The sequence below is a fragment of the Fusarium phalaenopsidis genome, assembly GCF_050370095.1.
Source record: "Fusarium phalaenopsidis strain FUZ10S chromosome Unknown contig_32286, whole genome shotgun sequence".
Classification (NCBI taxonomy): domain Eukaryota; kingdom Fungi; phylum Ascomycota; class Sordariomycetes; order Hypocreales; family Nectriaceae; genus Fusarium; species Fusarium phalaenopsidis.
Window position 1 is genome coordinate 2998539 of NW_028145413.1, and position 18009 is coordinate 3016547.

Sequence of the window (18009 nt, forward strand, 5' to 3'; positions counted from 1 at the left end):
CATGAATTGATCAAGGTCCATTTCGCCATCATCAGCGCCAGTTTCTATTCTCACTTAGCACAAGCCGGTAACCTTTGAAGGCCATGTGATCCAGGGTCTCCAGTAACTCCCCAACAGGTCGTCGATAACCTCAACAATATCCCTCCCCCACCCCTCTAGGAACCAGTAATCATCCAGTTCGTGTAGCAGCGCCCCGAAAAAGGCAAACAGAATCAGTGCCGGGGGCTGCCTCTGATGTAGAAGAGTCAAGTAGGCTTGGGGAGCGAATATGATGAAGAGCAAAGGCCCAGACCAAAGCCGGCTGAATCCGACCTCCTCTAGCGGATCCATTCCGTTGCCTGAGAACCGGGCCATGAAAAGCCTACACTTCCTGAGTATCCTCAGGGACTTTTCGTAGGTTGGTGCATCGGGAGTGCCATCCCAACAACTCCGCAGGTCACAGAGATGCTGGTCTTCAGGGCTAGGGTTGGCGTCTGGATCCATTTCCCACCAATTACTGACGGTCATGAATGTTCCAAGTCGACCGGCTTTCAGGACCTTGTGGTTTGGTTTCACAACAGTTCGAATGCCAGTGACCATGGGTATCCATTCAACCCCAAGCATACGGTCTTTGCGGCTCAGGGAGTTAGGATGAGGATCCAAGCCGTCACTCAGTCGCCCCGAGATGCCAAACACGTACAGAAGGTTAAGAGTTGACCAGATAAACAATGCCTCGCTGTTCTCGTTACTCACATGGCTCAGGGCTTCTTGGAACCCTCGCAGAGCATTTGTGTGATGAACGGCGGCGTCTGCCATGTGACGGTGCCTGTCTGGTCGGATGAGATATGCTCGATGCAGGGCAGCCAGGCTGAGAATGGCGTTCATCACGAATGGGTGCTCGTATCCCGTCTGTGGGACCATGATCTGCCAGAAGTTGTGTTTGTCGTCACCCTTGAATAGTTCGAGGCTTGTTGCAACGGTCCAGTGATGGAGGAGGGCCATGTCGTGAATGCAGAAGCTCGATTGCAACGAGTTCTGAGAGGTGCATCCGACAAGGACCGTCCTGTAGTTCGGGTTCAAACCTGTCGAGCCGTGCTGTTGGTTCGAGTCTGGAGTTGAGGCGGCTTGGCTCGAGGCATATTCATCTCTACTCAACGATGGCGATGGAAGCTCTGGGGGCGGCCGAGGCCTGTCGGGATATTTGCATCTCACACCACGCCGAACACAGGTGCTACAACATGGCTTTTCTTCGCCACACTAATGGACGATGTGAGCTCACTGGGAACTTGTGAGGTAGAGAAGGATTCAACAACATGACAGGGCATGGAAGATGAAATCAAAAGAACAGAAACATACTTTGACTCGACGCCTTCTACAGTCAATGCAGCCATGCCTTGACTTGGTGTGTAGCTTGCGTCGTTTAGAATCCTCAGCCGTTTCGTCCAGGGGGCTCATGGGGATGTTCATTGCATGCGAGGAAGAGCAAAGGTTATTCAACGGGGTGGCGTTTGCTCAAGCCACAAGTAACAGTAATAGGAGAGAACGAGAATCGAGTGCAAGAGGAAGCAAGATGTATCCGAGGGAGCGAGTTGGGGAGCATTGAAGGAGTGAGGTTCCAAACAGCTAAACGAGGTAAACGAGGTTATCCGAGATGCCAAGGGCAGCTCCACTCTATAAAGCAGAGGCCATGTCGCTACGAGCCAAGACACGCGTATCAGTGCCAAGCCTTCGTTTCTTGGCGCTTGGCGTTGAAGTTGTTGTTACGGAGCACCGCAAAGACCATTGAGGAAGATGCATCAACGGCGGAAGGAAGAGGGAAGCCAATGCTAGTTGCCAACAATGAACACAGCAACCACGCTCTTTCCAGTTTCTCTTTGACACTGAATCACATCACATGATTTCCATCAGCCTATTCCACTCCCCAATCGACCCAGATCCTCGCAACTTGAGCCAGTCACACAAGCAACATCCATCCACACGACATCATACACCATCCTCCAACAGCATCGACTTTACAGACAACATCACTCCATCTCCGACATTATGATGCCAGAAGCCGCGATGCGAAGAATGTCTCTGCAAGAGACGTCCGAGAATGATCAACCAGACACCCAGGAACATCAAGACGACATGGATACCGAGTCCGCGGAACATCTATTTGAGGGCATGGAAACCGATGAAAGCCAGCCAGATGCAGCCGAGGATGAGGCTGAGGGATATGAACCAGACGACGACGGCGAGGACTAGGAAGACACCGAGGACGCTGATGAGCCCTACAACTAGAAGAGACAGCTTCAGTACGAACTCGATGTCTAGTTGGAGACCGAGTTCTCAGAGCGCTTTCTATCTCACCTCTATGGGCCCCCGCCCGATGATTTGATGCCTGATACCCCCAGGCCTTCCGTGGCTCAGCACATACCGATCCCCCGAGAGAACCTTTACTTTGATTTCGACGACAATGCCCCGGCCGTATCCTCTATCGCCTTCCTCGTCATTATGCTCGAGCCAGAAGCACCAGGAGAGAAGTGTCAGTGGACCTTTGCGATGCGCAACTATACAACCGACATGTGGCATAACCAAGTCTTGTACGTCTCGCCCGGGCCCGAGCCCGAGTTGAGCGTCGACGTACATCATCACGACCCGACAGAACTGCCCAGCTACATCGAGATGATCATCTTCAAGGAACGCATGATCCCGCACCGAACCGCCGCGAGGATCATAGATGCCTGTATGGCCGTGAAGATCCCTAATTGCGCCCATCGAGCATGTCCCAGCGCTGACTACGTTTTGGATGTTGTCGCCGAGTTAGAGAGGCTCGGGGCCATCGACCTATTTGACATGCACGAGTTGTTGACCCAGACGGCAAAGTTTGGTATTAATCCGCTCGAATCGGACGAGGAGGCGGTGGAAGGGGGTCAATAGACTTGGGATGATAGTTGATGAGTCTAGACATAAGAATTGAAGAAATTGTCACCACCTCATTACATGAGAATTAGACGAGTTGCAGGGTGCTAGAGAAGAAAGGATGAATCATTTACTTGAATTATTCCTCGTCACTGGGACTGCTATAACATCATATGATAAAGACAATTTACAAAAGCCCACTAAGAATAACTAGCTATCATACCTAATTATCTCCCTAACTTGTGTTCCCTGCCAAGCCAATACTCAAGTGCCCGTTCCCTCGATTAGATCTCCTCCTTGGTGTCTCTAAAACCCCAGTCCTGGAACGCAGGAGGCAGGGCACCTCCAGCAATATCGGCCTGCTGCACAAACCGCCTAATTTCAGCTTCTTCCTCATCAGAGAGCTCAATATCCAGAGACGCCCAGTTCTCATCAAAGTACTTGACCCTCTTGGTCCCAGGGATGGGGATTACATCGTTACCCTGCTTCAGCAACCAAGCCAGGGCCAACTGGGCGGTCGTGACGCCCTTCTTGTCAGCCAGAGCCTTGAACTGGCCGACGGTCTGCATGTTCTTCTCACGGTTCTCTTCACCGAAGCGAGGAATTGACTTCCACCTCATGTCCTTTTCGTCACCAGCTGCTGTTCCCTCGACAAAGTTGGTGGTGAGCAGACCTCTACCAAGAGGCATGGCTGCCACCACAGCGACGCCGAGCTCGCGGCACGTCTGGATAATGTGAGTTCCTTCAGCTCCCTCGGCTTCGAGTTCGAAAGGAGAGTATCCGATCTGCACGGCGGTGACGGGGGCGACCTTGATGGCTCTGCGGAGGGTGGTTGAAGTAACGGCTGACAGCCCAATGTGCTTGATTTTTCCCTCACTGTAGACGGTCAGAATACTACACGTGGATGGCGAATGGATACTATAACTTACTCTTGCAGTTCCTTCAAAGCTCTCATCGTTTGCTCAATAGGTGTCTTGGGGTTGGGATGATGCACGTAGTCTGTCAGGGTCAGCCCCCATGAATCCCATGACCTGTGGAGGCTGACTTACAGAGATCGATGTAGTCAACATCCAAAAGTCTCAGACTCTCAGCACAAGCTTTTTTGGCATACTCGTACGAGGTGTTGAGCTCAAAAGTCTTGCTCCCCTTGACGAAACCAAATTTGGTCGCGAGAAAGATGTCGTCTCGCTTGCCTGTGCGCTTAAACCACTTTCCGATGAGCTCTTCACAGTCGCCGTAGAGACTATTCGCCGTCAATTTAGAACTATCATGCAGTTTACCCTTAGTTCTTACTCGGCGCTGTCCCAGAAGGTCGATCCAACCTCATGGGCATGATCGAGGAGAGCGAATCTCTCTTCGTCACTGGGGACGGATCCGTAGGTGCCAAAGGATAAGCCCATGAGACCGAAACCCAGCTGGGGAACCAGCGGGCCGTTCTTTCCGAGAGGAACAAGATGGGCAGACTTGGTAGACATTTCGAAAGAGTACTTGAGGTTTAGTTGGTGTGAAGGTGTCAAGAAGCTGCTGAGCTTGTCATTCACCTTCTACTGAAGACATTCGAGACTTATATAGTCCATCTTGGATTGTAGATACGGGTTCCAAACAGAATCCGAAACCCGTCTAAGCTCCGTGAACCATGATTAACTCCGTCAATTACACAAAAAGAGGCTTGAGACTCATGACTCCCAAGTGGTTGTCGATGCTCTAAGTGACAGCTGACCAATCACGATGCGCCATTTCCGAGCAGCCCAATGGGTCAAGAATGGTGCCGATCGATCCCTGCGACAATCACGGGCTGACTCTTTAACTGCTTACGTTCTTTTTCCCCTTCTTGCCAATCCAAAGAAAAGGCCTTCTTTCCGAGCCAGCGAATATAGACTATCCAAGGGTTTTATCCACCATGTCCTCCTCCCAGGTTACGCCACCTCCAGCACCGTCTAACCGCAAGCCCCGGCCCAAGGTCAAGTCGGGGTGTAAAACCTGCAAGTGAGTAGTCCCCCATTGGCCCTCTCGGGATTAATTGGCTCAGACTGACTGGAGTAAAGAGTCCGCAAGGTCAAGTGTGATGAGGGTCGTCCTGCTTGTCGCAGATGTCTCTCAACAGGCCGCGTATGCGACGGCTACGGCATCTGGGGTGGAGGAAACGCGCGGTGCGCCCAGAGACAAGGGAGTCTCTTTGAGTCCAAGACCAAAGACGCACGCGTCCCTATCTACCCAGCCGCGTCAATATCTCGCCCTATCCAACCAAGTCTCGCTCTGACTTTAAGCCCTCAGCAAAAGATATACTTTGACTGGTTCAAGTGTCGGACAGCTTCCAAGCTACCGGGCACATTCACGTCAAGTTTCTGGAACACCCTCGTCTTTCAGGCCGGTTCATCCGAGCCCGCCATCTTGAACGCCATCCTCGCCTTGAGCTCTGTTCACAAAGGAGATGCCATCGGAGTAGGCCTGCAGAAAAGCCGCCAAGATGCCCTGAGGAATGAGCAGGAACAGTTCACGCTGCAACATTACGTCAAGGCAATAAGTCACCTCCAGCCACACTTTTCAACAAAGGACAGAACCTCTTGTCGCATCGCTCTCATCGCCTGTATCGTCTTTGTTTGCATGGAGTTTCTCCGAGGTCACTTCAAGACGGCACAGCTTCACCTCAAAAACGGACTCGAAATCTTGGGCCACTTGCAAGGGCAATCTGATCCAAGCTCTGGCATTCTCACTCTGAAACCATGCCATGATCCAACAGATGATTGGATTGTGGAAGCTTTCTCAAGACTACACATTCAGGTAGAGCTCTTCAGACACCTCTACCAGCACCCATGCATCATCCTCCAGCCAGCTTTTGACCCTCAAAGGACGCCGACTAGTCATATTCGCTCGCTCAGCGACGCCTGGAGGCAGATGGAGCCGATTCTCAACAACATTTTTCATCTCACACAACAAGCCCGCCAGCATCCTGTCACAGCAAGAGAACACACTTCTCAACAGCTCATAAAGGCAAAACTAGCCCAATGGCTAAACATGTTTGAAGCCTTCAACAAAATCCAACCATGTGAAGGATCCGGTGATCTAGAAAAAGCCTACCAGGTCCTCCGGGTCAACCACACCATGGCAACCATCATGGCAGACACATGTCTGCACAGCGATGAATCCATATACGACGCCTACACGGACCGGTTCCTCTTGTTGATCACACAACTAACGAGATTATGGGTGGTATCTGCAGAAACCGAGGATTTCTCACTCAACTGGGATCTCATGTACATGCCCAGATCCATCATCGACATCGGCTGGATCGCGCCCCTCTACTTCACAGCCGTCAAGTGCCGCGTTCACCGCATCAGGCTACAAGCAATCAAGCTCCTGCCATGCAGCGGCCACAGAGAAGGTATCTGGGATTCAACCATAGCAGCTTGCGTCGCCAGAAAGGTCATGGAGATGGAGGAAGGTGACTTCTACCAAGGTCTCGATCTGGGAGATGACTTTTCCGTTGAGACTCTTCCCCGGGCACAAGACTTGGCGTTGCCGCTGCTTCCAGAGTCACGCAGGCTGAACGAGGTTGAGCTGGAGCTCTCGGGTGCTCCGATGGATAGAATGCTGTTGTTCTGCAAGCAGCAGCAGCATGGCGTGAAGCGTAGAGTTCTTATTTCGCAGTATAGCGTGCTGTTGAACCTGTGGGTAGACACATGATGCCAAAGTTATCTAATTCCAAGAATATAGACTGGGTAATGCTTCTTTCAACTTGATGGAAAGCGGATAATTAGAAAGAACTTGATAGACACCCTGCTTGACATTGAATGAGTTGGGCCTCCTCTATGGTTACTATTTTCATAACATATTTCAAAACTACTGCGTATACAAGAGGATTTACCAAAGGCGACCTCGTTAGTTAGTCACATAATGTTTATAAAGTTAGTGTCAAACATCCGCCCATTCAAAGCCGAGTTGCAACATCAGGTTCATCTCGTATGCGTTGACGGCGTTGTTGAAACTTATTGGGTGATTTACGATAGCACTTCAAAGCTTGAGGGCAATTCTTCATGCACAGTATAGCCAATGCCGAAATACATGCTCTCAATATCTTGAAGGGCACCTACAGTTAGCTTCATCAAGCACAACGTCCGTTCCACCCACTGCTCAACCATCTCCGATACAAAACCCAAACAATTCGCATATCCGTTTAACTACAATTCTGCACCCGTGAACATCATATTCAATATCTCAGAAAAGAGACACAACATCAGTGGGGCTCGCTGCAGATGTGCAGCTGGCTATGCACTCATTTAGCCTATATACCACATCCTAACCACGAGATGTCAAACCGACATCGTCCGTCCCCCCCTCTTCACGATAGCCTCACTTTCAAATCAAAACAAAAAATATGTCGTCCCACATCTCTGCCTCTGATCCTCGCATCGTCAAGGCGCTGCAGACAATCCTCGACCGTGGAGTGACAGGCGTCTCTGTGACGGCCTACTACCGAGGCAAACCCGTCATTGAAGGCACTGCAGGATACGCCAACGTGGAGAAGAACCGCCCGGTCGATAAAGACACTATATTTCCAGTCTTCTCAACAACAAAGGGTATCACTGCGTTAGCTGTGCACATCCAAGCCGAGAAGGGGCTGCTCCGTCTGGATGATCCCATCGCCAAGCACTGGCCCGAGTTCGCCGCCAATGGCAAGGAGGCCATCACAGTTGAGCAGGCTCTCTCGCACCGCTCTGGAATCCCTCAGATGCCGGAGGGTGTGACCCCAGAGCTCATGGGAGACTGGGAGTGGATGACAGAACGCATCGCCAACTACACACCCATATTCCCACCAGGAAAGTCCAATGCCTACCATGTGTTGGTGTACGGCTGGATCCTCGGAGAAATAGTCCGCAGGACTGATCCCGAGCACCGTCCATTCGGCCAGTTTGTCAAGCAAGAGATCTTTGAGCGGCTAGGCGTCGACAAGAGCATCTTCTACGGCGTGCCAGACTCTGAGCTCGAGAGGGTCGCCACCTTGTACGGCAAGAATCAGGAAAGCATCGTTGACAAGTACAACGTCAACCCCTTGCCCGTGTTCCCAGGTCCCAGGCAACACAACCTCAGAAGCATGCTGCAGGCCGTGGACCCGGGCGCAGGGGCTGTGGCCAACTCAGCGTCGCTGGCCCGGATATTCTCCATGCTTGCAGAGGGCGGCGAGTTGGACGGTGTGAGAGTACTGTCTCCGGAGCGTGTCAAGACTTTTTCAAGGCCACGAGAGGGCGTCCATGACATAGACGAAATCTTCACCGGCCCAGTACCTTTCGGAGCCTCTGGGTTCTGGGTCAGACAGGAGGGCATGTCTGATCCCCTAGTGGGTGACCACGACAACACCATCTACAGCCCAGGGGCAGGAGGATCCATTGTATGGGCTGACCTTCGCGATAGACTGTCAGTGGCGATTGTGAACAACCACATGGACGCTGGAGTGTCGGTTGATCCTGAGCCGATCTGGGCGGTGCTTGGCCGTGCTGTACGTGAGGTTATTGCAGACCTACAAGGCTGAGATTAGAACTAGATGGCATGTTTTTGGATGGTCATGAACCTGCGACAGTTGAATGTTAGCAAACTGAATTACCGAACTTGAATGACTTGGATAGAGGCATATGCTGAACGCCTCCTAGCTGCATGAGTTGTTGTCCTCACTGTCGTCTCATGCAATGATAAGATGATAATTCCAAGAGCCTCATAACCCAAACAATCATCAAACATGGAGTTCAATCCCAGCCGTCAACCCTCAAAATAGGCCAGGTCGAGGCCCCAAGGCGGGTATCTCAGCTCCTCAAACCCGTGCAATAGCCAACAGCCACGCCTATCAACTGTGGATCAGCCTAGCATTAGCGGCCAGGTACATTTTTCTTCCTGTGGCTAAGCGGCGCGGTCTTTTTCGATAGGGAGTCGGCTCGGCGTCAAAGAGGAGGCGGTGTGGATAGCCCAAGAAAGAGAATGTGGTGGTGTTGGTGAAAACGGCAAGTGGGCGGAAGGGGACCCGATGAGTTGGCGGTGACGGGGACAAAGAAACGGCCGACACGACACGACATCCAATGCGAGAGATTAGTCGCCAACATGACGAGAAAAAAACGGCGGTGTCGATGATGAATCGCATGGATAAGGGTCAAAGCGACCTTGGCAAATCTCCATCTTTATTGAACCTCCGTAAAATACTGTCGCCAATCTGTAACTTGACCGTTTGTACTGAACCCTGCGATAAGATAAGCTCCCCCCGGTTGCCGGCACCTCGAAGTAAACAATCAATCAATCAATGCGCCGGCCGCGGGGCACATAGACAAACTACACCTCGACACCTTGATAGACCTCGACACTCACACCCTTAAAGACAACCGCCCGCCATGGACTCTGAGTCTGTCGTTTCTCAGGTTCAGCGCAAGATTGAGCTGCAGAGCCCAGACGATCTGACCTACCTCATCGCAAACGTCCGTCGCGCAGCGGCAGAGCGCCTTAACGAGGCCTTCCCGGTAGTCGAGGGCAATGACGGCGAAGATGAGTTGCGAAACCAGATTGAAAAGCTTGTCAATGAAGTAAAAACACCTCTTCTATTACAATTACGCGACCAATCCCTCCTAACCTCTTGTAGTACATCGACAAGACCTTCTCCCTCGCAGCTCCGAACCTCTCGATAAACGGCCTCCCCGTGTCAGCCGAATCCTTCCTCTCCGGCTCCGACGCCGAGCCCGAACCCGTCTACGAACCCTTCGACACGCGAAAGCGCCGCCGCGTCGCCGACCTCATCACCCAAGAAGAGAAGCTCCTCGAGGACGTAGCAGCCCTCAAGCGCTCCGTACCCGCCACCGCAGCCGCAAACCAAGCCGAACAGCTACGCGACAGTCTAAAACGCGACGACGAGCTGCTCGAGGCGCGGAAGAAGCAGGTCGCTGCCGAGGCTGCAGATGTAGACATTGACGTCAAGGCGCTCGAGAGGCAGGAGAGCGTCGAGGCTGGGTTCCGCAAGGCCGTCGAGGGGTTAGGCCGACTGAAACGCGAAATGCCCGCCGTTGTAGCCAGGATGGAGAGAGCGCGCGTCGCAGGCGAGTACGTCGTGACACAAGGCCGATAAAGTTGAATATACCCAGGGTGGAAACATGATATCAGGAGCAAATTATGGAGTTTAGGAGTCTTGGATCGACATGCAGCAGAGCACAATACCAATCATCTTTGAGTCACACACACACACACACACACACGCAAGTTCAGAACTGCTTCTATTTTGTTGAGAACTAACGCAGTCATCATGAGGAGGAATAATAAGGGGCCAGGGAACACAAGTATCTCTCTCCAGGGAAAGTCTAGAAACAAGAATAGGCTGTAACTGAGTACAGTCAATCAAGCTTAACAAATAACACGGCCATGGCTGTCTCTCTGCTTCCCGCGACAACTTCAACAACAACAACACGCTCCCGCCCTTTGCCCTCCCGTTCCTCCGTGTTTTTATCCTTGTAATCCCGCTCTGGCATCAACCCCTCAAACCCCAGTTTGTTGAAAAAACGCATCGTAAAAAAACGAGAGAAAAAATCCGGTCTATATCAAGACGCAGAAGAACGTTCCGTCTATCAATGATGGACAGCGACCCCCAAAACACACCCACTCACTCCTTTAAGCCGCAGCAGGCGCAGGCTGGGCAGCCTCGTCCTTCTCAGCGACGGGGGCAACCTCAGGGGCCTTCTCGCCCGCGGGAGCCTCAATCTCGGAGCCCTTGTTCTCGATGACCTTGTCATCCTGCTTCTTCTCCCACCAGGCGGGGCGCGCCCACTGGGGGTCGTGCCAGGGGCCGGCGTCGCTGTTCTCGCAGCCGCCCTGGCACTCGCAAGAGCCGCCAAACTGCTTGGGCAGGTTCTCGGCGTCGATCTGCTTGAGGAGCTCGCTCTTGTATCCCGAGCCCAGAATGTTAATCTTGGACACGGTGACGGGGTCGAGCCAGCCCTTGACGATGCTCCAGACGGTAGAGAAGCCCCAGGGAGCGTTGATCATGTAAAGCTTGCCCAGACGCTCAGGGTAGTAGTTCTGAGAGATGACCGAGGCCTGCTTGACATAGGAGTACACCTGGGGGACCTTGCCGATGGAGACACCCTTGAGGTCCATGATGGTGCAGCAGGTCTCAAGGAGATGGCCAGCCTTGCGGGAGCAGGCGGGGAGACGGGGGTCGGCGACGCGCTCGTACTCGACAGCAAGGTTCTGAAGCATACGCTCGGCGGTGGTGATCTTGTACATGGCAGTCAAGTCAATGCCGCCGAGGGTCTCGATGTAGATGGGTCGGCCATCCTGCAGGTGAAGAAAAAAGCATCAGCATGTGTCCTCATGATAACTCTCCCCAGCGCCGGGACAGCATCATACCTTGTCGGTCTTGTGGTAGAACTGAGTGTAGTACTTGCTGATCTCAGCCTTCTCAGGGTAGTCCCAGATAGGCACGGTCTCGTCCAGCTTGGTCTCCTTTCGCCATTTCTCAGTGTCCAAGAACCTAGTGGCGGTCAGCCCCCCTGTCGCGACCAGCGCATTTCTCGTTCCACCGCCAAAGAGGGATTCTCACATGGCTTTTGAGAGCTCGACGTCGAACTTGCGCGCTCGGAGGAATCGAAGCTGTAGAGTGGCGATGTCAGCATGTTGCATTCCTGTAGAGCGCATCCGGAGCTGTGGTGGCGGCCACTGCTTGCGTGTCATAGCGGGAAGCTTCTCATACCAGAGTCAGAGTGTCCAATCGATCAGTCAGGCCCTCAGCCTCGAGGAGCATCCGAAGCTGGTGCACCTTGGCGATCTGCTCCTCTGTGAGGTAGCCAGCGTGGCCATCCTGCTTCTCGGGTCCCTGGGTAGGGAAGTCGTAGTTGTCGTACTTGGGGTTCACATCCATGGTGATGGTGGGGTAGTTTTTGTGTATGAGCGAAGGAGGGGGAGAAAAGATGAGAGAGATCGATCCGCAGAGCGAGTCAGCGGAACCGGAAGGGGGCTTCGGGGGGAGGACGGGAGATGGCGCGAGGGAGTGTTGGAGGACGAGGTGAAAGGGGTGTCTTTCGTTTTTAAGTCGTCGGCGTTGAGAAGCGTAATTAACGGTCTGTCTTTTGGTCTCCCCTAGAGATCTCTCCCGGTGGGACTTCGTCATGGGTGTCAAGAAGGTTACCCAAACCGGGCTAGCTTCTGTTGAGGAGAATCAGGTGAGATGTCACATGCAATGCATGCGGGCGGCCGTATCTTACCTAAGGCATTTCGGTCCCGCTTCCGGATGTCGTCGACTTTGAGCCGGACCCTCGAGATTCGTCCCTCTTGGACATCCCGAGTTGTAAATATTTACCTACTCGTCCCTCGCTTTCTATGGCGACCTCGTTTGTGGCATCATGAGGAATTCCCCGCAACGGATCACCCTCAATGCTGTGCGCCTCATCCACACTTCTGTCGCCGGCCCACGGCCGCTGGCTCATCGGTCATTCCACTTGACGGCGCCGGCGAGCCTCCCGCGCAAGCGCAGCTTCTTCACCTCGAACCCTTTCCTCTCCCAGGCCAATGACGACTCCCGCTCAGCTTCGGAACTCGCCAGGGACGACCAGACTCCCGCCGCCGCAAAGAGGAAGCCGACGCGAGCAGCTACGGCCAAGAATTCTCTCCGGCGCGTAGCCATCATCGCCCAGCAGCCAAAGCGAGGCGCCTCCGCCCCGGGCAGCCCGAGCGATGAGCCCTCCAACGTGGTCAGCGCAACGTGCGTCTCCGAATCATTCAAGATGCCTCTTGTCCTCGAGATTCTATCTTCCCACGGCTTCGCAATCGATCCGGATGGCACGGGATTCGACGCCAACGAGGTGCTCCACGCAAGAGGAGTCAACGGTGGGGACATCTTTGTCTTTCCTTCCGGCACAATCGTGACATGGTCACTGCCTCCCGACGTCGTTACCAAGCAGATCATGCGCGCCGCCGAAGAAGCGCACCCTATCGAGTCCCGCGAGTTCGAGGATCTGGAGTTCACTACAGACACAAACCGAGAGACGAGTGTCCTCAAGGGTGATGTGATTGTGCTAGGCACCCGCAAGGAGCACAGGGATAACGATACGCTGGACACAACTCTAGCAAAGGTTGCTTTCTCCTCGGGCCTGGCCCGTAGCACCAAGCTCGCTGTACTCGAAACCGCTCTGACCAGCTACTTTGAGAGCACACGCAACATCCCCGAAATCCTCTCTCAAGGCGCAGGCGTCCCCCTCGGTCGCCGCTTTATCCTTCAAAAGACGGGCGAACTTCTCAGCTTGCGAGCCCGCCTTAACCACTACTCCGAACTAACCGACTCACTCCCTGATATCTTCTGGGATACAAGCTCCGAGCTCGGCCTCGAGGGGTACTACGAGCAAGTTGGCCGTGCCCTCGATGTAAACGTGCGCATCCGTGCGCTAAACCAGAAGATGGATTATGCTGCCGAGATCGCCAGCGTTCTGCGCGAGATGTCGAGCGAGCAGCATGGTACCCGCCTGGAGCTGATCATCATCCTTCTCATCGCAGTCGAGGTTGTCTTTGAGCTGCGCCGCATTGTCCTTGAGTGGATGCAGGAGCGTGAGATGGCTGCGGATCTGCCAAAGCATGTGCCATGAACCAAGAGGGCTATGTGTTTGTACGACTAGATGAAAACAAAATTGTATGTATATGGGTTTATGTGGGAATAGAGACGAAAATTTGGGCCGCCATGATAGATACCCCTCTGCTCTGTAGATTACAATCAACTCACTCATTCATTCACTCGTCCCTTGTTGTTCTTCAAGCCTATCAGCCACTTGAGCCGATGTCAGGGTTCAATCTCAACTCGGCCAGCCAGCCAAACAGGCTTCAGGATCATATAATTAACATACCAATTTAGCCACCTAGTCGGCGTACTCTATGTCGCGTCAGTGTAGGAATCGAGTAGACACATTCACGACTTGGTCGGATATTTTTCTCTTACAAAGAGCTTGCTCTTAGAGAATACAGCAGAGATATTGGTGGGATTCCACCAAGGCACCCTCATACCAAACATCCGCTCCCCAAACTTACAACCCTGACTCTCCCAGCAAATTCACTACACTCATTCAACCACATGAATCTATCACGACATCTGTTAAGTACTCGCACTTTGCAAAAGTATTCTCACATACTTTACTACACCTCACACTACTACGACTACTTTAACAGCATACTTGACAATGGCAACCCATCGTCACTTATTTCATCTGCATACACGCGCCATTCCATCCCATCTGGCGGCTTGAATTACACAACCAGGACTTCCCAGTTCTTCAGTGTCAACAACTTTGACGGAAAAAACACCTCCCCTTGTGATCACATCTCCTTTGTAGTGGTTTCGCGTCCCTTTTCCCTGGTTACGAAAAAAACCAACTCCCCAAGACTAATAAACACATTTCGAGAATCCACCTCTAAACGCCCAGCCCAGTCCATCTCGCGTTGCTCCTCATGGTCCCAGATTCAACACTGGGCGCCGCACTCAATTCTCCATAAGAACTGTTTTTTCCAACGAATCTGATGCGCAAAACGTGTCGCTTCATGTCGAGGGCTTCCTCTGCATCCCGGGGATCGGTGGGACCGGCACAGGCGTCACCTTGTGCGGAATATGCGGTCCCGGGGTTCCATTCATCCCTGCCCGTTGAGGAGTTGGAGTCCCCGGCTTCTGCTGAGCTGCCATACTCGCCCGGGCGGCAGCGAGCCTGTTCGCATCCATCGTCCCTTGAGGCGCCATCCCTCCTCCACTTCCAAACCCTTGAGTGCCGGGGGCAATCTTGTCCGCAAACATGGTCGATCGTTCTTGGGCGGCGAGGCGGGCCTTCGCTTGCTCAAGGATCCTCTGCTGTTGAGCTTCAGGGATCACGGTGTGGTATCCTGTAAGTCCAGGGTTCTGAGTTGGCGTTCCTGGCTGTGGGGGATTGCTCGGGTACCTATTCATTTGATTGCCCATAGCCTGGTTCGGCGTGCCATAACGAGCAGCTTGTTGCATGTTAGGCGAGGGGCTATAAGCCTGCCTATGCGGCACCTGTGGAGACATAGTTCTCTGCGGCATAGCTTGGCCGTTCGGGAAAGCCCCAAAGGTGGGTTGCGCGGGTGTTCCAGCCTGTTGCTGTGGGTAGCCTGGCTGGAACGGGTATCGGGCGGCCGGTGTTCCCTGCTGCGGTGGCATCTGTCCGTACGGGGGCCTTTGTTGAGTCGCATACTGAGGCATGTTCTGGTGGCCATATGGAGTCTGGGCTTTGGCCACTTGAGTCGCATACTGGGCTGGGTAGCCGTTGGGTCGATTGTATGGAGCTGGTTGAGGGGGTCGAGGTTGTGAGGGCGGCATTGGTCTTTGCTGGGGCTGGAAAGCTGGCGTAGGACCTGGCCGATAATACTGCTGCTGGATCGCAGGAGGTCGGCTGGGGGTGGCGTATGCGTTTGCGGGTGGGTGATGTCCGTAAGAGACAGACGACATGCTGGGTGTACGCTGTGGTGGCGGGCGGGCATTAGCTTGCGCAGCTGCCTGTTGCTGTTGCGCTCTAAGACGGGCCTGAACAGCTGCGTCGTCCTCTTCCATGACACCCTTGTACTGGTCTGTCTGGACCTGCACCTTGGTGCTGATGAGAAGATCCTCCAGTTGGTCACCATTTAGCTTGGCTACCGCATACGGGGGTAGTGTCTTGATGATGAGCGCAAGTTGCGCTTTGAGCATCTGGTAGGTGGCTTGCTCGCCTTCTGAGGGAGTCGGTCCAGGGGTAGCCAGCATATCGCCTGTGACCGGGTCGCTCGAGGATCGGTTTTGCGAGTTGGGGAGATTGAGGTTGCGAATCCGCTGGTACGAGGCCAATGTCTCAATCATGTCGCTAACCTCTTCAAGGATCTCGTCAACTTCCTTCTCCTCATCCGCTCTCTTAGTGCCCAGGGCCTCCTCTAGCGACGGATCAACGATCGAATCATCCCAGTTGTCGATGGCTTCCTGAATAGCCTTTTCGTCAATCTCCATGGCCTTGGCTTTGTCATCTGCCTCTTTGCTATCCTCCTCATCGGCATAGTACTCGACCTCGATCATGTTTTGGAATTGTCGGCGGCCTGCCCGCTGCCACCACATTCGACCAGCGACACTAGACGGCACAGTCGCCCCCGAGTCGTCCTTGCACGGCGCGAAACTCGAAAAGGCTCCTCGGAAAAGCGACTCCATTTCGGACAGTTCCAGCTCGGTAGAAGAAGGCCTCTTTCCAGCAAGGCTCTGCGCGCGCTCTCGTTGCTTCGTAATTGTCTGCGACGAGGGGGTAGCATTGCTGTAGTCGAGGTAGTATCCGGATGTCAACTTGGTCGTAAAGTACGTGTTGCTCCGGTACTTGCAGGTGTCTGTCAATTCGGGACGGTAGAAGTCGAGGGTGTTGCCCTTGGCCTGCGTTTTTGGCTGCTTAGGCGGTTGCAGTGGCGGTAGGGAGCGAGGGGATGAGAATAGATCACCGAGAGTCTGTGTTCGTTCATGGGGAGTCGTTGGCATAATGTGAGTCAATGCCACGCCCTGGGGGAGGTTCAAATCACGCAAATTGGTCTCATCGGAAAGTGGAAGACTGGAAAACAGACGTCTCTCTTGCGGCGCATATCCCAGGACTGAGAGGACCAGCTCGCCCTTCTGGGGAGACGAGGGAAGATTTGCCTCGACAGGGAGCGGCTCTGCGGTGGCCTTAGGATAGGCCTTTTCCCGACGAAGAAGTTGGAACGCCTTGTCCTTAAACTCGGCGATTTGCGCCCTTGTCTCGTCCAAAAGCTCCCTCTTGCCCTCGGCAGATTCAACCTTGGGCTCCTTGAGGGATGCTTGGATTACAGAGACGAGATCGGCGGCGACTTGGTCGAGATTATCGTACGCATTCGCCGTTGCCTTATCGGCGATGGTCGACTTCTGGCGCTTTGTTCGGGGCTCATCATCGTCGGAGGTTTCGGGCAGGGGGCGCTTCATGATGGACGGGGTAGTATCGAAGCTGTCGGGGATGGTTAGTCTTCATCAGAGACGGGGCCATTCGCATCGACTAAAAGGTCGCAGTGCAGCCGTAGTCATGAAAAAAGATGGCGTACCTGGTCAGGACATCAATAAAAGACCGGATCAATTCCCTCTGGTCCTTTTTAGGTTCACCATTGGTGATGGCGGGCTTTTGCTCGTCGGGACCATCCTCATCATCGCGGTCGTCGTCAATGTCGCGTTTTCGCTTTCCCGGGGCGACGGGTTGGGCAGTCTCGGGGGTGGGAGAGACGGAGACGCCGTTCACCTGGATGGTCGTGGACTGCGCCATGTTGGGCGTGGTCATGATGGCTGCGCTGCTGGAGACGGCCGTCGTCGGGGCGTTGGCGTTGGCCGCGCCTCGTCGCGACACGCGGTAGCTGGCAGCGGTGGTGGATGGCAGAAACAGGTCGCTCGCTGGTGCTGGTGCAACTCCAACGCTTAGAGGGCTTCGTCGAGGCAGCGCGAATCGGGCGTCCTCATCCAAAAGACGCGCCGCAATCGTGCAATCAGGAGGTGCATCCACGACTCGGCAAATTACGCGACAAACAGCCTCGAGGAAATATCTCGATCCGACTCCTGGCGAGAATGGAGAGGTGCTGCGCTGGGGGAAGAATGTGTCTCGATCGCCAAGTACTAACTTCTCGCTGACCAGGACCCACACTAGCGCCCTTTGGGGGAGGAGGCTAATGAGCGATGCACGTGACTCAGCTCCGCCAGCCCAACCAGCTTCCGCAGCTTGTCAACGGCATCACCAACAATGAGCTGGTTGTCACCAACACCTAGACATGATTCATTTGCTTGAAAAAATTGGCCCTGGTCGAGTCTGTTCGATCTATGCTCTGTCTTCTCAAGTAGCACGAGTTTAACAATGAATATTACACTTCCTTGAGCTATTGTTCACCTCCAAAGTGCACCAAGGTGGCTGCAGGCATAGCGCAATCATCATGAATGGTACACGCAATTACACACAACGGGAAGCTTCAATGCATCATCGCCACCGTTACACGAGGTCACCATTACGCTTGAATCGCTTGATCGCATCAGGGCAAAAATAAACATGTTCATATTACCGAGCATCGTGGTAAGACGTTCGCACCATCTCACAGTCTGCTCCTCATGTCTGCTGTAATAAT

At 53.6% G+C, this 18009-nt stretch overlaps 9 protein-coding genes across 9 annotated transcripts; 5 read left to right on the forward strand and 4 right to left on the reverse strand.

The window, feature by feature from the left end:
• Positions 1–54: 54 nt before the first annotated feature.
• On the reverse strand, positions 55–981 carry LRP88_03218 (uncharacterized protein; the record flags this gene model as incomplete). The annotated part of the gene is made up of 1 exon (XM_083239846.1): positions 55–981. The coding sequence occupies one exon, from the start codon at positions 979–981 to the stop codon at positions 55–57; it is 927 nt and encodes a 308-aa protein (XP_083104976.1).
• Positions 982–2358: 1377 nt separating this feature from the next.
• LRP88_03219 (uncharacterized protein) lies at positions 2359–2901 on the forward strand (the record flags this gene model as incomplete). The annotated part of the gene is made up of 1 exon (XM_083239847.1): positions 2359–2901. One exon carries the CDS (start codon positions 2359–2361, stop codon positions 2899–2901), a length of 543 nt encoding a protein of 180 aa, XP_083104977.1.
• A 266-nt stretch (positions 2902–3167) lies between these two features.
• On the reverse strand, positions 3168–4358 carry LRP88_03220 (NADP-dependent oxidoreductase domain-containing protein; the record flags this gene model as incomplete). The annotated part of the gene is made up of 4 exons (XM_083239848.1): positions 3168–3759; positions 3813–3882; positions 3933–4126; positions 4177–4358. The coding sequence occupies 4 exons, from the start codon at positions 4356–4358 to the stop codon at positions 3168–3170; spliced, it is 1038 nt and encodes a 345-aa protein (XP_083104978.1).
• Positions 4359–4783: 425 nt separating this feature from the next.
• On the forward strand, positions 4784–6567 carry LRP88_03221 (Zn(II)2Cys6 transcription factor; the record flags this gene model as incomplete). Its single annotated transcript, XM_083239849.1, has 2 exons — positions 4784–4869; positions 4929–6567. 2 exons carry the CDS (start codon positions 4784–4786, stop codon positions 6565–6567), a joined length of 1725 nt encoding a protein of 574 aa, XP_083104979.1.
• A 691-nt stretch (positions 6568–7258) lies between these two features.
• Positions 7259–8410, forward strand: LRP88_03222 (serine hydrolase domain-containing protein; the record flags this gene model as incomplete). The annotated part of the gene is made up of 1 exon (XM_083239850.1): positions 7259–8410. One exon carries the CDS (start codon positions 7259–7261, stop codon positions 8408–8410), a length of 1152 nt encoding a protein of 383 aa, XP_083104980.1.
• An 844-nt stretch (positions 8411–9254) lies between these two features.
• LRP88_03223 (uncharacterized protein) lies at positions 9255–9979 on the forward strand (the record flags this gene model as incomplete). The annotated part of the gene is made up of 2 exons (XM_083239851.1): positions 9255–9443; positions 9500–9979. 2 exons carry the CDS (start codon positions 9255–9257, stop codon positions 9977–9979), a joined length of 669 nt encoding a protein of 222 aa, XP_083104981.1.
• A 536-nt stretch (positions 9980–10515) lies between these two features.
• On the reverse strand, positions 10516–11764 carry LRP88_03224 (CRAL-TRIO domain-containing protein; the record flags this gene model as incomplete). The annotated part of the gene is made up of 4 exons (XM_083239852.1): positions 10516–11181; positions 11254–11377; positions 11447–11496; positions 11597–11764. 4 exons carry the CDS (start codon positions 11762–11764, stop codon positions 10516–10518), a joined length of 1008 nt encoding a protein of 335 aa, XP_083104982.1.
• A 481-nt stretch (positions 11765–12245) lies between these two features.
• On the forward strand, positions 12246–13481 carry LRP88_03225 (RMD1 family protein; the record flags this gene model as incomplete). The annotated part of the gene is made up of 1 exon (XM_083239853.1): positions 12246–13481. One exon carries the CDS (start codon positions 12246–12248, stop codon positions 13479–13481), a length of 1236 nt encoding a protein of 411 aa, XP_083104983.1.
• A 941-nt stretch (positions 13482–14422) lies between these two features.
• On the reverse strand, positions 14423–17180 carry LRP88_03226 (uncharacterized protein; the record flags this gene model as incomplete). Its single annotated transcript, XM_083239854.1, has 2 exons — positions 14423–16856; positions 16951–17180. 2 exons carry the CDS (start codon positions 17178–17180, stop codon positions 14423–14425), a joined length of 2664 nt encoding a protein of 887 aa, XP_083104984.1.
• Between the last annotated feature and the right edge of the window lie 829 nt (positions 17181–18009).